The sequence below is a fragment of the Xyrauchen texanus genome, chromosome 37 (assembly GCF_025860055.1).
Source record: "Xyrauchen texanus isolate HMW12.3.18 chromosome 37, RBS_HiC_50CHRs, whole genome shotgun sequence".
Lineage (NCBI taxonomy): Eukaryota > Metazoa > Chordata > Actinopteri > Cypriniformes > Catostomidae > Xyrauchen > Xyrauchen texanus.
In genome coordinates, this window is record NC_068312.1 from 26,881,239 (window position 1) to 26,903,577 (window position 22,339).

Here is a 22,339-nt window from a genome sequence, read left to right on the forward strand (position 1 = left end):
AGCTCACGACGGTCGACTGCGTTGCTTTTCGAAGTATACTCTTCTGACCGTGAGCAAATTCGAACATGTTTGACGCATACCCAATACAGCTGGTTTTTGATACTCTTTTAGTACAGGCAATAGCAGGCATACGCGCAGACGATGCGTGCAGATGAGGACTGTACACGCCTGTCGAGAAAATCTGGGCCGCACGCGGTCTGTCAGCACGAAATGTGCTGATGACGAAATTTGCATCACGCATACTGTGTGCGGATCGATCCACAGCGTGGACACCCAAAGTTCACCTAGGTCTTAAGAACACTACCTAATAACATGGTCTTCCTCATCTCGACTTGTTTGGGACACTTCCGAATTTTCACATAACTCCATGTCACTCTCACACGTAAATAACTTGGTCATTCTGATAGCCACGCAAATGTGGTATATATTTCTAGCATTGCACGGTATATATACACTGTATCTTCATATCGCCCAGCCCTTGTTTGTGATCTAAAGATGTCACCAAATTATTTGCACTAACCTGGGAAACTTTCACAGAGAACTTCGATTGGTGTCGCCCGCTTGGTGTCCCCTATTTTTTGATAGCGCTCTTTCAATGTGTCCGCCTGTTTGGGGAAACATAGGAATTAGTGATTTCCCACCCACAGTACCCTGCGCAAATCCCCATGAAAGACACAAACCCACCCCAAATTAAATTAAAAACATGAAACACACAAATCCAGGGCAATATTGTGCCTCAGGCTGGTTTTATTGAATAGGCAATGCCGCACACAAAAGTGAGTTGCACAAAAGGAAACGTTTTCCTTTTTTATACTGTTCTTTTTTCATTTTCACTCTTCTGTGATGTGGTTTCCATGTGATCTATTTGAGTTTGAGTTCTATTAACAATGCTGTGAGAAACAGCACTTCAGCAGTCAAGTGCTGAGCTTTGCTGGGGGTATACTATCACCTGTGTACATTCAGAAACAAATGCTACAGCCATGTGACTCATTAGCATGCTGCTCCTCTATGACACATGGCTGAAAAACTGAAGTCAAATATCAGCAGCTGATATGTGCATTTCTGGTCATCACACTTGCTCAGTTACATGTGCAAGAAACAAAAAGACACAGCTGCAACTAGATGTTTCATGTTCACCACAAAAATTTAAATTGTAACACTCAACTTCATGTTGCTTTAAACCTGTATTACTTTCATCTGTGGAACACAAAAGGAGATTTTAGGCAGAATGATAGTCTCAGCCAGCATTCACTGTTATTGCATTGATTTTCTATACAATGGAAGTGAATGGTGACTGCTTGTCATTCTGCCTTGTGTGTTCCACGTAAGAAAAAAGTTATATGGGTTTGGAAGATGAGTAAATAATTAAATGATGATTATTTTCTTTTTGTGAACTAACCCTTTGAAGAAACCACAACAAAGTATGGTTGCAAGGTTAAAATCATACACCTACATAACTGGAGGTGTAGAAATGAAACAACATAATTTCAAGAAATGACAAATGCATTGTTTAGAAAAAGAGGAAGTGCAAACCTTCAAGCCCTGCCAAGGTAAACTGCCTCTCAGGAAATACATAAACATATGGCCCAGTGCTTCCAGGTCGTCCCTCCTGCTTTGTTCTGATAGAACAAAAACAACAAATTCTAGTGCATTGACTGATGTTACATGAAGCATAATTTTTTTTGTTATATACAGGGTGGGAAATAAAAAGTGCATTTTAAATGTATGCAGAGTTAAATTATAATTAGGGCTGTCAATCGATTACATTTTTTAAATCGAATTATATGGTGTCCCGATTAATTAATCGTGATTAATCGCATATACAAATATTTACTGAGAAAGACCCTCATACATCAATAATTAAAAACATAATGATGAAATAATTATACATAGTTATCTTTAAATATTTAAAAATTATATATTATAATTAAAATGCATTACATTCTTGTGACAGAAGAGTTGATCATTGATAAGACCAGATGAGAAATATTCGGCTAGTCATATGATCTCAAAATGGTGGCCCTCATGAATGTGTGGTCAACACCATATGTAGGACAAAGCAGCCTTTTCTCAAAGACTGATTTGATTAGAATCTTATTAAATATATTTTTCAAAAATATTCTACTATTTCTATTTCCTTCTATTTTAAAGATTATCAGTAAACAAAAATATACGATCGATCGATCTATAGATAGATAGGATGGTCCTTGGTTCCACGCAAGACATCTTTTCAATTCAATAAACCTTACGGGTCATCTGCCACAGTGGAAGGCCAGTCAGATAAGGAAAATTATTGCAATTGTGGAAAAAGTACCAGCATTTGACTGGTGGTGGGTTTAAATTACCCTCCCTAGTTACATAAATATGAATCACTCATGAAAAGGTACAGTGCTGTGAAAAAGTACATGCCCCCATCCTGATTTCTTCTGTTTTTGTGTATATTTCATATGAAATAGTTTCAGCTCTTTAAAGAAAATATAACATAAAACAAAGGCAACCTGAGTAAACATAAAATACCATTTTTAAATGTATTTATTAAAGCAAAAAAGGTATCCGACACCTATACCACGCATGTGGAAAAAGTCATTTCTCCCCTAAACTTAAAGGTTCATGAAACACTAAACGAACACTAAACACTGAGATGTTACCAGACATGTATGTGTTACACATGATAGCAGTATCCAACTATTCATTTTAATCTTAAGAGGTAAGTGAATAATTTAGGGATTTTTTGCACTTTTATCATCTCTGGGTTTAAAATCAACACTGAGTCATTGTCACATGATGTTACATGATGATAACTTTGCCAGCCATACAAATCTTACAATTCGTCATACTTTTTCCTGATATTTAGTGAGAGCCGGCATGGGCAACTGACTGATGGCACATTGCTCACCCCCTCTTTCTTCCCTGACCAGCCCTGTCTCACGCACTTTCTCCCACACCGTCCACACCCACTTGAGTTGCATTTTTCAAAACAGTTGTAAAGCAGATTTGAGCTGAAAGAGGGGTGTTTCGTGACCCTTTATAGCTGGGTGTGCCACCTTTAGCAGCAACAACTGCAACCAATCACTTTCGATAACTGGAGAACAGTCTTTCATGTCACTGTGGTGGATTTCTGGACCACTCTTCTTGACAGAACTGCTTTAGTTCAGCCACACTGGAGAGTTTTTGAGCATGAACTGTCCGTTTAAGGTCCTACTAAAGCATCTCAACAGATTTCAAGTCAGGATTTTGACTAGGTCTCCCCAAGAATTAAATTTGATTTCTTTTGAGCCATTTAGAGGTGGACTTACTTCTATGGTTTAAGTCATTGTCTTGCTGCATAATCCAGTTGCACTTGAGCTTCAACTCACAAACTGATGATCAGACATTCTACTATAGGATTAAATTCATGTTTCCCTCAACTATGGCAAGTCACCCTGGCCCTGAAGCAGCAAAGCATCCCCACACCATCACATTACCACCAACATGCTTGACCGTTGATATGATGTTCTTTTAATGGAATTCCGTGTTTTTGTTTATGGCAGATCTAATGGGACCCTGTCTTCCAAACATTCCTACTTTTGACTCATTAGTCCAAAAACCTTTCTCCCAAAGGGTTTGAGGATCATCAAGGTGTGTTTTGGAAAATTCAGACAAAGCCTAAATGTTCTTCTGGGTAATCACTGGTTTTTGCCTTGCCACTCTCTTCCATGGATGCCATTTTGACTCACTGTATTCCCGATAGTTGAGTCATGAACAATGACCTTTAATGATGTGAGGCCTGCAGTTCCCTGGATGATGTCCTTGGCTCTTTTGTGACTTCCCAGGTGAGTCGGCACAGTGATTTGAGGAATTTTATAAGGTTGGCCACTTCTGGGAATGTTAACTACTGTGCCAAGTTTTCTCCATTTGGAGATAATGGCTCTCAATGTGGTTCAGTCCCAGAGCCTTTGAAATAGCTTTGTTACTCTTCAAGGCTGATGCTTTTCATCATCTCTTATAGAATTTCTTTCTACCTAGGCATAGCGTGCTACTAGGTGAGACCTTTTAGCCAACTTCAGGCTGCTGAATTTTTTTAATGATTTATTAATGACTATTTAAATGATGTTTTGACTAAATAGGGTCAACAGTAATCAGGCCTGGGTGTGTCTAGTCCAGCTGAACCCAGTTCATCTGTCAAAGCAGTTTCGTATTCTTGGGTATTTATTAGTTAAAGGTGAAAAAACTTTCACACAGGCCCAGATAGTATTGGACACCATTTTTGGCTTTAATAAATAACATTATCATTTAAAAACTGTATTTTTTCTTTACTCAGATTATCTTTTGTAGACCGGAGGAGGGCGGGGCCGTGCGCACGCCCGGTGCCCAATCAGCCTGATAAGGCACGTGAGGGATAAAGGCAGCCGGTGATGACAGTTCGAGAGAGAGAGAGAGAGAGAGAGAGAGAGAGAAGAATCAGGGGCAGAAGCCCGTGTGTATGTGTGTGTGTGTGTGTGTGTGTGTGTGTGTGTGTGTGTCTTTTAATTTAAGTAAATATTATTTAAATTATTAAGCTGGTTCTCCCCTCCTCCTTTCCCTTTAACCACTTACACCTCTATTTTATTTTAAATTTAGTTTGAACATCTGAAACAATTTAGTATGATAAAGAAAAAAAGAAGAAAGCAGTGTGGAGGCAAATACTTTCTCACAGCACTGTACATAATTATTATTTTTATTTATTTCCCCTAAGAGATCAGCTTAAAAAAATAATACCAGTAAATAAACACTTTGGAAATACATGGGTGGTAGTGACTCAAGGATTCAAGGATTTTTTTTTTAAGGAAAAGGAAAGTTTGTTGGAGCTTTGAGGACATTGAGCTCACCTTTTCCCAAGTGTGTGTTGATGCTCATGTACCGGGCTGTGCCGGTCAGGCTCTTATGCTCCCGATATGGGATGTGTTTTTTGGTCTCGGGATCTATGTATTCTTTGGCAAGCCCGAAGTCGATGATATGAATGGTGTGCTGCCTTTTGGAGCCCGGCCGCCCCACCAAAAAATTCTCTGGCTTAACATCTCTGTATATCAAGCTCCTCGTGTGAACAAACTCCATCCGTGTTATCTGAAAAAACAAGGAAGATGGAAGTCAGGACATTCTGGAACCAGAAAAAAATTTAATAAACCACACACACATATCCGAATTATTCCTATAAATAATTTAGAAACCATTACAGCCAAAGACATCCTAAACATTTAAATAGACAAGCCAAAGTTGTTGAATGAGGACCTGTCTGGCTGTCTGATCGGATGCTTACCAGTTGAATAGCTATCATTAGGACGGTTTTGAGGGAGAAAGTGCGGTCGCAGAGGTCAAACAGGTCTTCCAGACTGGGCCCGAGCAGTTCCAGAACCATAGCGTTGTACTTGCCGCATGGACCAAAGTAGAAGACCTGAGGAACTCCCTCTGCAATGACAATGAGAGCAGATATTTCATCAGCCCAGTCAAAAACAAACATATAAACATCTCAAGCTTAACGGAGTCCATGTCAAACAGAGTTTTAAACATTTTGTACCTCAGTCAAAGAGTAGAGATTTGAATTTGACATGAATGAAAACAAGGTGGTAGAGAGATAAAAGTACAGTCCATTCAATAATATTCTGTTCAATAAAAGTCAGTTCAAGCGATTTGTCTGCCCACCACTCTCATCACAAATCTGCTGCAAGATGCAAAATAATAACAGCCAGTCGAACAGAATATATTAAATGTCAATGTACAGTTATGAGGAGCTGGACTTTGGACCAATGAGATTTCACAGTGGGCAGGGTAACCCATCTTGATGATCAGCATGCATTCGTGTTTAACACGCTTGTCAGAATACCTTTCTTTAGAGAAGCATATTATTATTACCAGTTTCTTAAAGCCACCAAATATTTTGCCTCTTGTTCACAGAGAGTACAGGTCACTGTATCTGATAGGACCCTTAATTACAACACTTTGAACAAAACATGACTAACAAGCCCTTGGAGAGAGAGAGAGAGAGAGAGAGAGAGAGAACATCATACAATTGCATCTCACCCTCACAGAGAGTTTGCAGAGGCTGTAAAACAGCTGAGCAATCGCAAATACATGCACACACATACAGTACATACATTACATACCCCATAGCATGTTTTGCTAAAGTCCTTAGTGGATAGACTGCAGGCATGATTCTGGTTATGTGCTGGTGCAGGCTGATGACTGAAAGTCTACATGAAAAATGTGGCAGAAAATCTGCAAAAGTCTGTGGAATGGATTTAAATATGGTAATAAAAAAAATTAATTAAGCTGAGAGCACTCCTCAAGAGAAGTATTTGTAGAACATAATGAATTATAGGTTTGAATTCTACAGAATTCTGCATAGTTTTCAGGGGAATTATACAGATGCAATTAAAGCAGGCCTACTGATGAATCTGAGCATTTATTGTGCAGCAACCTAGACATGATATATGGCACAAAAAAACAAACCATTGCACAGCTGAAAGTGCATCGTTATGGACCACTCTTTTACGCCAAAGCAAATAGTCTGGTACAAACAACAGGTGTGCAGGATTATATTTTTGACTCGGTCTCCAATAAAAGCATTGCTGTGACTCCACAAAACAAGGCCTCAAGGACACAATTCTTGCTTCGCACTGCCAGCGTTTCCACTTCAATTCTAGGTCACCTGTGCCAAAGATTGTGTGTGTGTGTGTGTGTGTTCTAAAGATTTTGCCCAATGGTCAGATGCAAAGACACACGACACATACATACACACAGAGAGACAGCGAGCCCATGAATGCCCAGCTCCAGGGAGGATTATGGAAGGATTCACCTGATCAGCCAAACGTCATTCCCACGGGTGGGGTGTGATACACATCCACACACACCTGTCTGCACTTTAGCCGGCCAGATCTGCTCGGAAACCACAGCGATGACGGATGTGCCCACGGCAACAGTACAGCCAGGAAGCTGACTCATCAAAGTACCAAATCTGAAGTTTAAACCAAACGCCAACTCGGCAATCAGAGGGAGGAAAATTACTACCATGCCTGGTTGAAACACTGCCTTAAATTGTAAACAAGGCACTCACAAGATTTCAAACGTTCAAATCGAAGTGAAGGAATTAATTATTTAAATAGTTATAACAGAACCATAGAACACTGCTAGAGGACAAACAGGGTCCAATTATGCGGTACGAAAAAACTGCACAACAAAGGCAGAAGTAATTGTAAAGGCAGTAATTTGCTTTGTGGATTTTTGTGGTGGTACACTGATCCACTTAGCAATAAAGCAAAAACGTATTTACGTTGATAACTACTAAAAACCAGCTTATAAAAAAATTATTCACATTATTCTCTGCTTTTGACGTCAAAAGGTAAACAGTCAGGCACACAACCCTTGCGCACATTGGATACTGTAAGTAACAATGGTGGTAAAGGTGTTTACGTGCTGAGTGAAATTGGGGTAGTGGGCAAAAATCTACTCGTGCCAAATGATTTATACAAAAGTTTAAGCAGTTTATAATTTTACCCCAATAAAGGTACACAGTTTAAGGCATTTACACGACCTTATATGATGTCGGCTTATTAAGCATGTCAAATTGTGCATCTAAACAACACATTATTCAATATATATGTCATGATATTTATACTTGTAACGTAGTTCAATTGAAAGGAGGCGGCGAGAACCGGCTTGACAACATAAATTATATTTTAATTATAAACTGAAACAAGACACAAACACACACGACGGACATGTCCGTAAACAATCTCTCTCCTGCACAACCCTCCGCGGTCTGCCTTTATCCCTCTCGGAGGCTTGATTAGCCTGATAAGGGAAGGGGTGTGTAGAATCACGACCCGGCCCCGCCCTCCGCCCTGCCACAATAATATTTACCATATTTTCAGGAAATAAGTCGCACCCAACTATGAGTTGCACCGGGTCAAAACAATTTTTTTTCTCCCCTTTTCTCCCCAATTTGGAATGCCCAATTCCCATTGCGCTCTAAGTCCTCATGGTGGCATAGTGGCTCGCCTCAATCCAGGTGGCGGAGGACGAATCTCAGTTGTTTTGCGTTTGAGACCATCAATCCACGCATTTTATCACGTGGCTTGTTAAGCATGTTACCACTGAGACGTAGCGCCTGTGGAGGCTTCACGCTATTCACCGCGGCATCCAGGCACAACTCACCATGCGCCCCACCACATTATATCGACCACGAGGAGGTTAACCCAACATGAGTCTACCCACCCTAGCAACTGGGCCAATTGGTTGCTTAGGAAGCCTGACTGGAGTTACTCAGCATGCCTAAAATCAAATAAGCTACATCTGTTTATAATATCTGTAACTCTATGCTGTGCACAAATAAACAGCTTTTAGTCTATGAGTAACAAAATATTTAAACTGGTTGCATACATTTTTTGTAAATACAAAATATTCTAATTGGCAATTTCAAAACACTTCTACTGTTCTATGACTGATGTTTTCTTCTGTTTTGGTACACGTGTGTTTGACCAGCTGACATCAGTTATGCACAAATTATGTATATAAGTCGCTTCAGACTATAAGTCGCATGACCTTCCAGATGATGAAAAAAAGGAGACTTATACTCCAGAAAATACGGTATAACTTTATTTATAGATGCAATTTACACTCACAGAGCACTTTATTAGGAACACTATGGTCCTAATAAAGTGTCCAATGTGCTATTCTGTTGTTGTAGCCTATCAGCCTCTAGGTTCGACATCATGTGTATTCTGAGATGCTATTCTGCTCACTACAATTGTACAGAGTAGTTATCTGAGTTACTGTAGACTTTGTCAGCTTGAACCAGTCTGGCCATTCTCCGTTGACCTCACTCATCAAACAGGCTTTATCTTCCACAGAACTGCCAATCACTGGATGTGATTTTGGCACCATTCTGAGCAAACTCTAGAGACTGTTTGATAAGTAGGTGAACAGGTGTTCCTAATTAAGTGTTTAGTGAGTAATTATCAACGTTTACTCTTACCATGTTGAGACATTTTTAGAGTAAACTGTAATTTATTTTTCAATTTGACCAAACAGCCATTGTAGCCAAGTAAATTCAAAATGTTTATTGCAAGAGGACAGTAAAAATCATCAAGGCATGTTTTCCACACTTTGTTACCTAATCAAATTTATCATTATAATTTATTTGCACCATTATACAGTGGGTACGGAAAGTATTCAGACCCCCTTAAATTTTTCACTCTGTTATATTGCAGCCATTTGCTAAAATCATTTAAGTTCATTTTTTTTCCTCGTTATTGTACACACAGCACCCCATATTGACAGAAAAACACAGAATTGTTGACATTTTTGCACATTTATTAAAAAAGAAAAACTGAAATATCACATGGTCCTAAGTATTCAGACCCTTTGTTCAGTATTTAGTAGAAGCACCCTTTTGATCTAATACAGCCATGAGTCTTTTTGGGAAAGATGCAACAAGTTTTTCACATCTGGATTTGGGTATCCTCTGCTATTCCTCCTTGCAGATCCTCTCCAGTTCTGTCAGGTTGGATGGTAAACGTTGGTGGACAGCCATTTTCAGGTCTCTCCAGAGATGCTCATTTGTTTTTAAGTCAGGGCTCTGGCTGGGCCATTCAAGAACAGTCACGGAGTTGTTGTGAAGCCACTCCTTCGTTATTTTAGCGGTGTGCTTAGGGTCATTGTCTTGTTGGAAGGTGAACCTTCGGCCCAGTCTGAGGTCCAGAGCACTCTGGAGAAGGTTTTCGTCCAGGATATCCCTGTACTTGGCCGCATTCATCTTTCCCTCGATTGCAACCAGTCGTCCTGTCCCTACAGCTGAAAAACACCCCCACAGCATGATGCTGCCACCACCATGCTTCACTGTTGAGACTGTATTGGACAGGTGATGAGCAGTGCCTGGTTTTCTCCACACATACCCCTTAGAATTAAGGCCAAAAAGTTCTATCTTGGTCTCATCAGACCAGAGAATCTTATTTATCACCATCTTGGAGTCCTTCAGGTGTTTTTTAGCAAACTCCATGCAGGCTTTCATGTGTCTTGTACTGAGGAGAGGCTTCCGTCGGGCCACTCTGCCATAAAGCCCCGACTGGTGGATGGCTGCAGTGATGGTTGACTTACTACAACTTTCTCCCATCTCCCGACTGCATCTCTGGAGCTCAGCCACAGTGATCTTTGGGTTCTTCTTTACCTCTCTCACCAAGGCTCTTCTCCCCCGATAGCTCAGTTTGGCCGGACGGCCAGCTCTAGGAAGGGTTCTGGTCATCCCAAACGTCTTCCATTTAAGGATTATGGAGGCCACTGTGCTCTTATGAACCTTAAGGGCAGCAGAATTTTTTTTGTAACCTTGGCCAGATCTGTCTCTGAGCTCTTCAGGCAGTTCCTTTGACCTCATGATTCTCATTTGCTCTGACGTGCACTGTGAGCTGTAAGGTCTTATATAGACAGGTGTGTGGCTTTCCTAATCAAGTCCAATCAGTATAATCAAACACAGCTGGACTCAATTGAAGGTGTAGAACCATCTCAAGGATGATCAGAAGAAATGGACAGCACCTGAGTTAAATATATGAGTGTCACAGCAAAGGGTCTGAATACTTAGAACCATGTGATATTTCAGTTTTTCTTTTTTAATAAATGTGCAAAAATGTCAACAATTCTGTGTTTTTCTGTCAATATGGGGTGCTGTGTGTACAATAATGAGGAAAAAAAAATGAACTTAAATGATTTTAGCAAATGGCTGCAATATAACAAAGAGTGAAAAATTTAAGGAATCTGAATACTTTCCGTACCCACTGTATGTGAACATCCGTTATTGTCCGATTGTGTATTGCTCTATACATTTTATAACTGTATAATTACTTATTTTTATGTCTTGTTTTGTATCCTATATGCACTGGAAGCTTCTGTCACCATGACAAATTCCTTGTGTGTTTAAGCATAAAGCTCATTCTGATTCTGATATGACAATACATAGTGATAAACAGCAATATGTGAAAATGTTTGAATGGTTGAAACATTGATTTTGCTACAGAAGTTTAAAGAAGAGATTCTATTAAAAGTGTTTTAATGTGAAATTAGACTTTTTTTTAAAAAAGAAATCTGAAACCTAACAGCCAAATAGAAGTTGCATTACAAATATTACAATATTCAGGATGTTGTTTTACTATATATCCGTGACAAAACAATCACAAATGTGAATATTTAATAAAACACCCAGCCCGGCATTTCGGACACCTAAATGGAACACAGATTTTCTGTGTTTCTTGTCACATTTAAATCCCCCCACTCTCACATCACTAACAGTGCTTGACAGAAAACAACAAAACTCATTGTTTATCAAACACATGTCCTCTCAGAGCAGACGCACTGGAATCTCAAAGTTTAGAACACATGCCCAACCATGCCGGCACAGCACAAGCTGCATATTAAAGATTCAGCACAGCCAGAGAACAACAAGGCTCTGATTCCATTAGCTGGACAGAGAAGATTCAGGGCCTGAAACATGATCGTTCTGTCCGGCACATGTCCCAGTGTGATTCAAGAGATGAGAGGGCTTGCATTATCTGGCCTGCTGCATAAAACATCCACAGCCTGTGCTGCAGAGAATATTCTAATGGTGCTGTGACCCTTTTTCCCCTAAATGTCAGGGATTGAACTTAACCAGCCATAAAGCTACAAGCCACGTCACAAATCGCACCATGCAACTCCACACAAACAGCTACAAATAACTCAAAGGCTTTCATCGGAAGAACAGTAGCAATTAACAAGTTAAATGCAAGCTATTTTAAACAAGCCACACAGCAATCGCATTTATCGCAACAATCCTTCATTAAACTTTAAAACCGGGCTCATGCTTTAAATAATTGATCGAGCCATAAAAAGTGTATGACATTTAAGTAGCAAAACTCTTGGTGGAAGAGGAAAGATATCCTATTTATGATAAAAGCAACACTGTGAAATCAGAATATGGTTGAGAGCCCTGATAGGTATCCTAACATGAAATGGATTCTTTCCAGGCCAGTAGAGAATTAACACTCTCCTTTAGCTTATGGTTTAAATGAGAGGTCCTCCTATGGCATAAGACAAGCTTCACAATGATAGATCCTCTCAAAGGATTCTGACCTGGAAAGCTGGAGGTACTGGTTTGGCTACATGTCACAGTTATTACATAGATTTTCATTATTAACAGAATTATTTTCATTATTAATAGAATTATTTTCATTATTAATAGAATTAAATTATTTTAAATAAGCTTAGGGACAACTGCCCTCAAAGCAAACACCCCTGGTGCATCCATTTGTGTGTGCAAATTGTCTGCAAAAATATAAACAAGGCTTAAACTGTTGGTTCACCCAAAAAATTTTAATTCTCTCATTTACTCAGAAGAAAACGTGAGATTACATCCATAATCTGCTAATGCCAATACATCACACAAAAGACCAAGTAAACTCCACCCTCTTGTGAAGCTTACAGGAAGCAATGGTTTAGTTAAAAAGTACTCAAATATTGAACTTTATTTGCACCAAAAGTGATAGCATCGCTTTATAAGACATTAATTTAACCACTGGAGTCATATGGATGACTTTTATGCTGACTGTCTGTGATTTTTGGAGCTTCAAAAATCTGATCACATCCACTTGCAGTTTAAGAACCTACTGAGCAAAGATATTTTTCGATCTTTCTTCACATGTGTTCTGGTGAAGAAAGAAAGCCATTCACACCTGGGATATCAAAAGGGTGAAGACATGATGAGAACTTAAATTTTGGGGTGAACTAACCCTTTAAATGAGGCTCCCAAATCACTCCAGCTTTACCTTATTGTAATGGAAAACAATATGTGTAAAATTTCAGGCAAAATAACATTTTAAGAATTATAATAATAATAATGATTATATACAGTACAATGATATATTCAGGTTGGATGAGTTAAAAAAAAAAAAAAAAGACAACACTGTGAATAAAATGTGGATAAGAATAAAGTGGATAAAAAAGATAAATGTTTTAGATATTTATACATATTTAAAATATTATTATTCACATCATTCTACCCATTTTATATTTAAACGTAAACAAACTGAAGATGCTTTTGCATTCAGCTTACACTGTAATGGACTACTTCCACAACTGCTTCCGCGTTCTACGTAGTGTCTCTCAGGTGTTTCAACCTCAGCATGCCTACATACAGAGGAAGGCAGATTATTTCTTTTTTTTTTTTAATGACTGACCGTTGATGACAAAAATAAATCGTGTTTTTGGCGCTAACATGACGTCTCAAATTTATAATTTGTTGAAATTTGCCTCTAAATATAACGTTCAGAATATTTCTTTCCCTCTCTCTGAAAATATCTAAATTATAAAACAGCATGCCACCATTTTTCTTTACTTCATTATCCCTGAGTAACTGTAAGGTGAGGTGGGTCTGTTTATATTAAGTATTACAGATGAGTCCATAAATAGACCATAATAATTAAGCGCTGTGTGCACTGTCACTGAAACTGCAGCGGAAGTTGTTTTATGCTACCAAGCGAACCTCACACTCTGAGAACGCTGATGCAAACACTGGTGCAGGGACCCTCGTCATTCACGCGTTTGCTGCAGCTAGATTATAACGTGATGGCTTTCGACAAAGTGAATCATAATACAGTTGAAGTCAGAAGTTTACATACACCTTAGCCAAAAACATTTAAACTCTGTTTTTCACAATTCCTAACATTTAATCATAGAAAACATTCCCTGTCTTTAGTCAGTTAGGATCACTACTTTATTTTAAGAATGTGAAATGTCAGAATACTAGTAGAGATTTTTCAGCTTTTATTAACATTCCCAGTGGGTCTGAAGCATTGCCTTTAAATTGTTTACCTTGGGTCAAATGTTTTGGATAGCTATCTACAAGCTTCTCACAATAAGTTTCTGGAATTTTGACCCATTCCTCCAAACAGAACTGGTGTAACGGAGTCAAGGTTTGTAGGCCTCCTTGCTCACACACTTTGTCCTTAAGCTATTTTGCCACAACATTGGAGGTATGCTTGGGGTCATTGTCCATTTGGAAGACCCATTTGCAACCAAGCTTTAACTTCCTGGCTGATGTCTTGAGATGTTGCTTCAATATATCCACATAATTTTCCTTCCTCATGATGCCATCTATTTTGTGAAGTGCACCAGTCCCTCCTGCAGCAAAGCACCCCCACAACATGATGCTCCCACCCCCATGCTTCACAGTTGGGATGTGGTCTTCGGCCTGTAAGCCTCACCCTTTTTCCTCAAAACATAACGATGGCCATTATGGCCAAAAAGTAAGATCTTTGTCCCCATGTGTACTTGCAAACTGTAGTCTGGCTTTTTTATGGCAGTTTTTCAGGTTATGTCGATATAGGACTCTTTTTACTGTGGATATAGATACTTGTCTACCGGTTTCCTCCAGCATCTTCATAAGGTCCTTTGCTGTTGTTCTGGGATTGATCTGCATTTTTTGCACCATACTACGTTCATCTCTAGGAGACAGAATGCATCTCCTTCCTGAGCGGTATGATGGCTGCGTGAACCAGACTTGTGGAGGTCCACAATTTTTTCTGAGGTCTTGGCTGATTTATTTTGATTTTCCCCATGATGTCATGCAAGAGGCACTGAGTTTGAAGGTAGGCCTTAAAATACATCTAATTCAGTACACCTCCTACCTATCAGAAGCAAATTGGCTAATTGTCTAAAGGCTTGACATCACTTTCTGGAATTTTCCAAGCAGTTTAAAGGCACAGTTAAATTGTATGTGTATGTAAACTTCGGACCCACTGGAATTATGATATAGTCAATTAAAAGTGAAACAATCTGTCCATTAACAATTGTTGGAAAAAATTACTTGTGTCATGCACAAAGTAGATGTCTTAAACAACTTGCCAAAACTAAGGTTTGCTAATATAAAATCTGAGGTGTGTTTAAAAAATGAGTTTTAATGACTTCAATCTAAGTGTATGTAAAGTTCTGACTTCAACTGTGTGTCACGTTCACTGTGTGTATCATGAAGAAAAACGGCAATACACAGCTCTATTAAGAAGAGAAAGATTGTTTTTTGTGAGTTAAAGATAGATAGAAGTGTCAAGAGAACATAAAGGTGAGAGAGTGTAGACTTAGCCCATTATACACTGAAACAAAATAAGTTTTTGATTAATCTTTTTTGGCTTGTTTTCCAAAATAATATCTAAAACTATTTTAAAACAACGTACATTTACTTTAGGAGTTAATCTGTAGAAGAAAAATTGTTATCAGAGAATGCTGAATACAATATTTTATCAGGGCTCGACATTAACGCTTGTCTGGGACAAGTGGATTTTTGAAGCGGCAAGTGAAAAATATTTTTTTACCGGGCAAGCTGACTGATAATAAACAGCAGAAATAACCAGCTATATCTGTGATAGCCTAGGCCTGTGTCATTAATTAGAAAGTTCATATTTTTATTCTGCTGTTGAAAATAATCCAGAGTGCATAATTTTAAATTTGCTAACGATCTAGTAACATCCCTGTTTGAGTGACAGGTGGCGTATGTGTGTGTGCTGGACATGCGCGTGCATTCCGAAAATGCTTGCGCTAACACGCACCTGAACGGTCAAATACATTTCAAACTTCTGCCAAAATGCCGTCTTGGCGAGTGATGTCTAAAGTGAACGTAAACAGTGGAGAAAAAAGTGGATTGTATTAAAATGTTGGACTTATAAGTATAAATGTAAGCTAATAGATCTGCTGCCATCTAGTGTGTCATTATAATACTCAAACAATCATAACAAAAAAATTTGAAAACGACTCACTGCTCTTAAACTTTAGTAGCTTTAAAAAGTATTAATGTATTATAACTATACTGTAAAGACCAGTCATAGTTTTATGTTGCATTTCATTCTGAATGTTTACTTGTTAGCCTAATACTTGATAGCCTACTGCTGTTAAAACTTAAGCTGTTAAAAAAAAAAGCACTATTTTTTGTTCTATTATTTTAAATCTATTTCTATTCAGTGCTTTATTTTATTTTTACTGACTGTTTACTAGTCTTGAATAATTACTTAAGAACTTTAAACCAGTCTTCCATAATTAACATTAGTTAGTGTTATTGTTTGTTGTGGTTTTGAAGCTGGTATTGAGAATCGTCAAATTTCACTACCGATTTCTGAAATTTTTATATTGTGATCATTTCTAGGCTTTATTGTACATAGTAGATTTTGCTGCAATAACATGATGAAAAAGTAGATCTCATTCCATAGAACTATGAGCATCCCTGCTGTTAATGGTTGCAATGGAGGCTTTTCTTTATTTGACTACCATACGTAACAAAATAATTTCCTACCCAGTGCAGTTTACATTTCAAGTTCAAAGAATTCCACTGTTAAAAAGACAAGGAAAGGCAGGAAAACACAGACTAAGTAGATTAAAAAAGTTGTGAATTTCTGTTAAAATCTGTACAAAATATTCAATAAAATCACAAAACTGCCAATGGAATAAATATGAGAATAAATAAAAGTGTTTATGTTGTGGGCTAAATTAGAGAAGTAAGGAATTTAAAAAACAAAATGTATTTTGTTGAGCTGTGTAAAAACACTTAATATGATTTTAAATAGGAGTTACCTGAAGAGGGAATTATCTGACAAAGAAAAAAACAAATGGGCCAAATTAAAATAATTCCTGGTTCCTCCCTTTTGCTTTGTGAAACATCTTCATTTCAACCAAATCTAGATCATAACAGCACCATCAACCTAAACATGACAGCCGGCCATGTTTATTTTCTCTAAGTGCACAACTGGAGATAATGCTTTCTTCTTGAGAGGAACCAGTCACATGCTGGATATTCGATAATGGCAACCCAGCCGCGAAGAGTTGTGTAGTTATAAATAAAGTGGGCCTGCCCTGCTCCCCTGAACTTTCACTGGCCATTAATGTTGCAGCGGCAGCAGCAGTAGCTCCAGTGAGCTGGCAGGGGATCAGATGGCGCTCTGGAGACCTGCATTCAGTGAATGAGATCACAGCACTGCAGAGTGGTAGTGTGTGAGTGGTGGCTATGTGTCAATGTGAACAAGGGGTGCACTTATATTTGTGTTTGTGTGCAAGTGGCAATTCATACCAATCAATCTTCCGGCCCAGTGATCAAATGCATAGATGCACCGAGGATTTGTCCAAGCTGCTCATTCTTTTCATTCAAAGGCTTAAAAGGATTAAAGTCGAGCCTTCTTGCTCTGTAACATGTATGTTAATTACAATTGAAATAGTGGTCTATAAGCTCTCCAACCACACAACTCTAAGATTTAATCCACTATAACCTCATTCATAAAGCAAGAGATCATTCCAGGAGGGGAGACACATTATGAGCCATTACGCAATAAATAAAACTTAAAGAACGTGTATGCTGCTGAGAGAGACAGCAAACATGATTAGGACTTGGCAACATGAAGAATTTACACAATATATATGCAATTCATTTGCTGGTGAATTTTAATTTAACGACATAAATAAGACAAAGATATTTTAATAGTCCCTCTGATTTAAACTTCTGAAGTAAAAATGGCATTAGAGTTAGTAAGTTTGATTCATTCTGTGAATAAGATCAAACTGTGTTTCCATTAATCAATTCCAAACTCTGGTTCAACTATTTGTTTACATCACTGAGAAATGTTTATGGATGTTTCCATGTGGCCTTTTTATTATATTGTACTTCTTGAATGTAATGTAAAGAATGTAAAACTGGTTTGATTAAAATTATTGAATGAAAATTCTGTTTCAGAGCAAATATACAGTATAAACACTTCATACACACACACACACACCCTCTTATATCCTACACACAAGCCATACATACATATGCACAACCATATTTTATATATATATATATATATATATATATATATATATATTAGTTTATGTGTAGTTCCCCTGGGTAACCTCTCACTTCCGATACCGCTTCTCAATCCAATCTCTTAGACCCTCCTTTTCACTGTCACATGCTGATGGGTGAAGCACCCACATCAAAGGCTGGAGCTCACCACCCCCATGGTTCTCAGCACACTGAAGGAAGCTCAGCCTCACACAGTATGAGGAGTTGGAGGCTTTTCGTAAACCATCTAACATTTGAATCTGGAAAGGCTGCAAAGCTTACCTGAACTTCCCAGCTGTTTATAAAATCTATATTCCAAATGGAGCTGTGGTGCTCTAGATTTGATTGGCTCCTGAGAGAGAAAAGAAACACAAAGACTAGACATTAGAGGATTATGTGAATCCATTCAGTGAATCCAACACATATAAAAACAAACATACAAATGTGAACATAATCTTTAGCTTTAGGCTAGTATAAGCTAAAGGTATTTTCAGCATCACATATTCGCAATAGCTAGATAAATACAGGTACACCGATCAAATAAACACTGAGCTTTATCTGTGCATCTATGATACAAATTAAATAACCCCCATCCAAAAAACATAAATAATTTTAGCGAAGCAGCTTAGCACAGCTCTTCTAAGAAACCATAAAAAGTTCATTCACATCTCTGCTTTCATTCTGCACAAAGTTGTGCCCATTATCACATCAATTTGGCCAACAGAGCTCATTTTTACCATTATACACTCACCTAAAGGATTATTAGGAACACCTGTTCAATTTCTCATTAATGCAATTATCTAATCAACCAATCACATGGCAGTTGCTTCAATGCATTTAGGGGTGTGGTCCTGGTCAAGACAATCTCCTGAACTCCAAACTGAATGTCAGAATGGGAAAGAAAGGTGATTTAAGCAATTTTGAGCGTGGTATGGTTGTTGGTGCCAGACGGGCCGGTCTGAGTATTTCACAATCTGCTCAGTTACTGGGATTTTCACGCACAACCATTTCTAGGGTTTACAAAGAATGGTGTGAAAAGGGAAAAACATCCAGTATGCGGCAGTCCTGTGGGCTGAAAATGCCTTGTTGATGCTAGAGGTCAGAGGAGAATGGGCCGACTGATTCAAGCTGATAGAAGAGCAACTTTGCCTGAAATAACCACTCGTTACAACCGAGGTATGCAGCAAAGCATTTGTGAAGCCACAACACGCACAACCTTGAGACTGATGGGCTACAACAGCAGAAGACCCCACCGGGTACCACTCATCTCCACTACAAATAGGAAAAAGAGGCTACAATTTGCAAGAGCTCACCAAAATTGGACAGTTGAAGACTGGAAAAATGTTGCCTGGTCTGATGAGTCTCGATTTCTGTTGAGACATTCAGATGGTAGAGTCAGAATTTGGCGTAAACAGAATGAGAACATGGATCCATCATGCCTTGTTACCACTGTGCAGGCTGGTGGTGGTGGTGGTGTAATGGTGTGGGGGATGTTTTCTTGGCACACTTTAGGCCCCTTTAAATGCCACGGCCTACCTGAGCATTGTTTCTGACCATGTCCATCCCTTTATGGCCACCATGTACCCATCCTCTGATGGCTAATTCCAGCAGGATAATGCACCATGTCACAAAGCTCGAATCATTTCAAATTGGTTTCTTGAACATGACAATGAGTTCACTGTACTAAAATGGCCCCCACAGTCACCAGATCTCAACCCAATAGAGCATCTTTAGGATGTGGTGGAACGGGAGCTTCGTGCCCTGGATGTGCATCCCACAAATCTCCATCAACTGCAAGATGATATCCTATCAATATGGGCCAACATTTCTAAAGAATGCTTTCAGCACCTTGTTGAATCAATGCCACGTAGAATTAAGGCAGTTCTGAAGACGAAAGGGGGTCAAACACAGTATTAGTATGGTGTTCCTAATAATCCTTTAGGTGAGTGTATGTCTTTACCTACTTATGATGAATTATTGTCAAGTTACTGACAACCACAATTATTGACAACCAAAATTAAATGAACGACTGTGCAACCTATGGCACGTGTGCCAGCATTGGCACGTGGAGGGGTAATCACTGGCACATCAGCAATGCGAGAGAGGAGAGAGAGGTGTAGACCACTTTATTTATATGAAAGTCTGCACCTGCATTCCAGTTTGCACATTGATGCAATCATTCCGAATGTTCACGCAGCGTGTTTTCATCAGCTCAATGGGAGGCTAAACAAGAAGTTAAAATGTGACGAGACTGCAGTTCCCAACTGACTCGTGCAGCATTTGCAAGCCATTCACGATTCACTTTCGCAAGTTAAAATGTGCCCGCGGTAATTTGATCAAGCTGCGTGGATGACAGCCTACAATTCGTGTTTCTGAACAACACGTGATGCAATAAGGAAAACACCACTATTAATCCTTAAGATTTCCAAGTCAGCATACAGATACACCATCCTTAAACCATAGTTACACTCAAAATTACATTAAACAAATAAAAGAGAAAACATTCACTCACATCATGGGGTTCAAAAATAGGAATCTATTCAAAATATAAATTAAACCAGGACATAAAGTTTAAGGATTTTGCAGGTGTGATTCACCAAAAAGGGCTAAATAGTTGATTGGCTGGCTTGTGATGCGCGAATCTCATCAAATTTGAAATTTTTGTTAGCCTGCCATTCAGTAGATGAAAACATGCTGCAAGATCATGACGAAGGATTATATAAAGATGTAGATTGGAATGCAGGTAAGAAAAACCTCAAATAAAATAGACTGCTCCTCTCTCTCCTCTCTCACTATTGCTTGTGTACTAGTGATTACACCCTGCGTGATTTTTGAAAAATATACATACATAATTTAAGAAATATTTAAGATTCTACACAATTTCAGTAATCAAATAAGCAAATTTGTGACATTAAATGTGTTAACTCATTTTGTACAAAAGGACAGGTTTCTTTCATTAAAGCACTTTCACAAGATGCTGGTGGACATCGGCACAGCCATTAACTAGGTTCTCCAAGTCAAAAAGGTTGCGACCCATGGTCTAGCATGTATACGTCAATCAGTCATGATATATTTCAGATTTAATGATGCATCACGATGAATTGTAATTTTTAGTTAGAGAATCGTAATCGAGTCAGAGCAAATCGTCCCAACACTACTTTTGACCTCTTGTGTTTGGATTTTGCGTAGAGGACCTCTGATTCCATGATGACATACACTATTATAGTGATTGATGTATTACTGCAAGATTATAAAGTGTGAAAGAAAAGGTAAAAGAACGTAAAAGAATAAAGTAAAAGTGCAAAAAAAAAATGGGCACACCTTTTCCCCCAATTATACTTGCATTTAATCCAAGCACAAACATTAAGTTTAACGCGGAATTCTCCGTTATTTTAGTAGATTGCTTGTTATTAATTCAATAACAACTAGTTATTCAGTTAGGTGCACATTACATGGATAAAATCGAAAATTTGTCATAACCTGAATGTTTCAGGAATTAAGAAAATGTTTTGTTGTCAATCCCATTAATAACTGAACTATGTGTACACAGAATGGAATTAAGCACTAAAAGAGGAGTGACAAGCACATTTAGATGCAGCATGTAAATGAGTGTGACGAGGAGGAAGGTGTGTGGAAGGTGTGGCCAGGCCATGACGACACACGCCGGACCCTGAATTGTCATAAACAGCTGGGAGGGGGACAAAGACGAGCCAGGAGCGGCAGTTCAAGGGAGACACACAAGGTTTGTTTCATATTGTTTTAAGTGAATTTATGTCATTAAAGTTCTGTTGACTGTTCTGCCGGTTCCCGCCGCCTCCTTGCATATCCTGAACCCGTCACAATGGGCCATAGAGATATTGTTGAAAAATGGGGTGAGTCAGGCTTTTGAGGTGTTTATTACTTAATTTTAACATAAGTCACCAAAATCTTCAACAAGAGAAATGGCACAAATGCTCTGATAAAAATGTAAGTAACACCAACAAAACTAGCAGCGAGTGTGCCGTCACCCTCCCACATTTTCTCTCTGCTGCAACAATCCACCCCTGCACCCTCTATAAAAGTCAAAAGACACTGCTTGGAAAAACTTTCCAATGGTTAATGGCCTGTAACAGAGAACACACTGAGCAAATCCTCAATCAAGTCATGCCTGGGTGTCACATTACAGAGTTGACAGAGTGCAACAGCTTGGCCTCTTGATCTTCCAGGGCCTGCTAACACCTGGTGTTCAGGGTTTAGTCGCATCCACCTGAGTACAGATGTGTGAGCATATCCAAGCCCATGGTGATGAAAACGACCTTAATGGTGTAATGGTGGCCCTGTGATTTAAACTCGAGTGGTAATGCAGCCATGTTTTCAATCCCAGGTAGGGGCGACCCATGAACAGAGAGCCCCATAAACCCAATTAACGTCAGGCTCCACCAGTGGGACTGTCCATGCAATCAGTGAGAGTACTAAGAGTCGATTTGGGTGAAAACCATCAGCAAAATTACCTTAAGCAGAGCACCA

The 22,339-nt window shown here is 38.8% G+C and overlaps 1 protein-coding gene across 1 annotated transcript in view; it reads right to left on the reverse strand.

The window, feature by feature from the left end:
- LOC127631048 (casein kinase I) overlaps positions 1–22,339 on the reverse strand; it is a 47,140-nt gene that overhangs the window by 6,664 nt on the left and 18,137 nt on the right. Inside the window, exons 3-7 of the mRNA XM_052109005.1 lie at positions 18,116–18,185; positions 5,276–5,424; positions 4,848–5,082; positions 1,534–1,619; positions 521–605 (exon numbers count right to left, since the gene is read on the reverse strand). Of these exons, the coding sequence (XP_051964965.1) occupies positions 521–605; positions 1,534–1,619; positions 4,848–5,082; positions 5,276–5,424; positions 18,116–18,185 (625 nt within the window). The remainder of the gene's footprint in view (positions 1–520; positions 606–1,533; positions 1,620–4,847; positions 5,083–5,275; positions 5,425–18,115; positions 18,186–22,339) is intronic.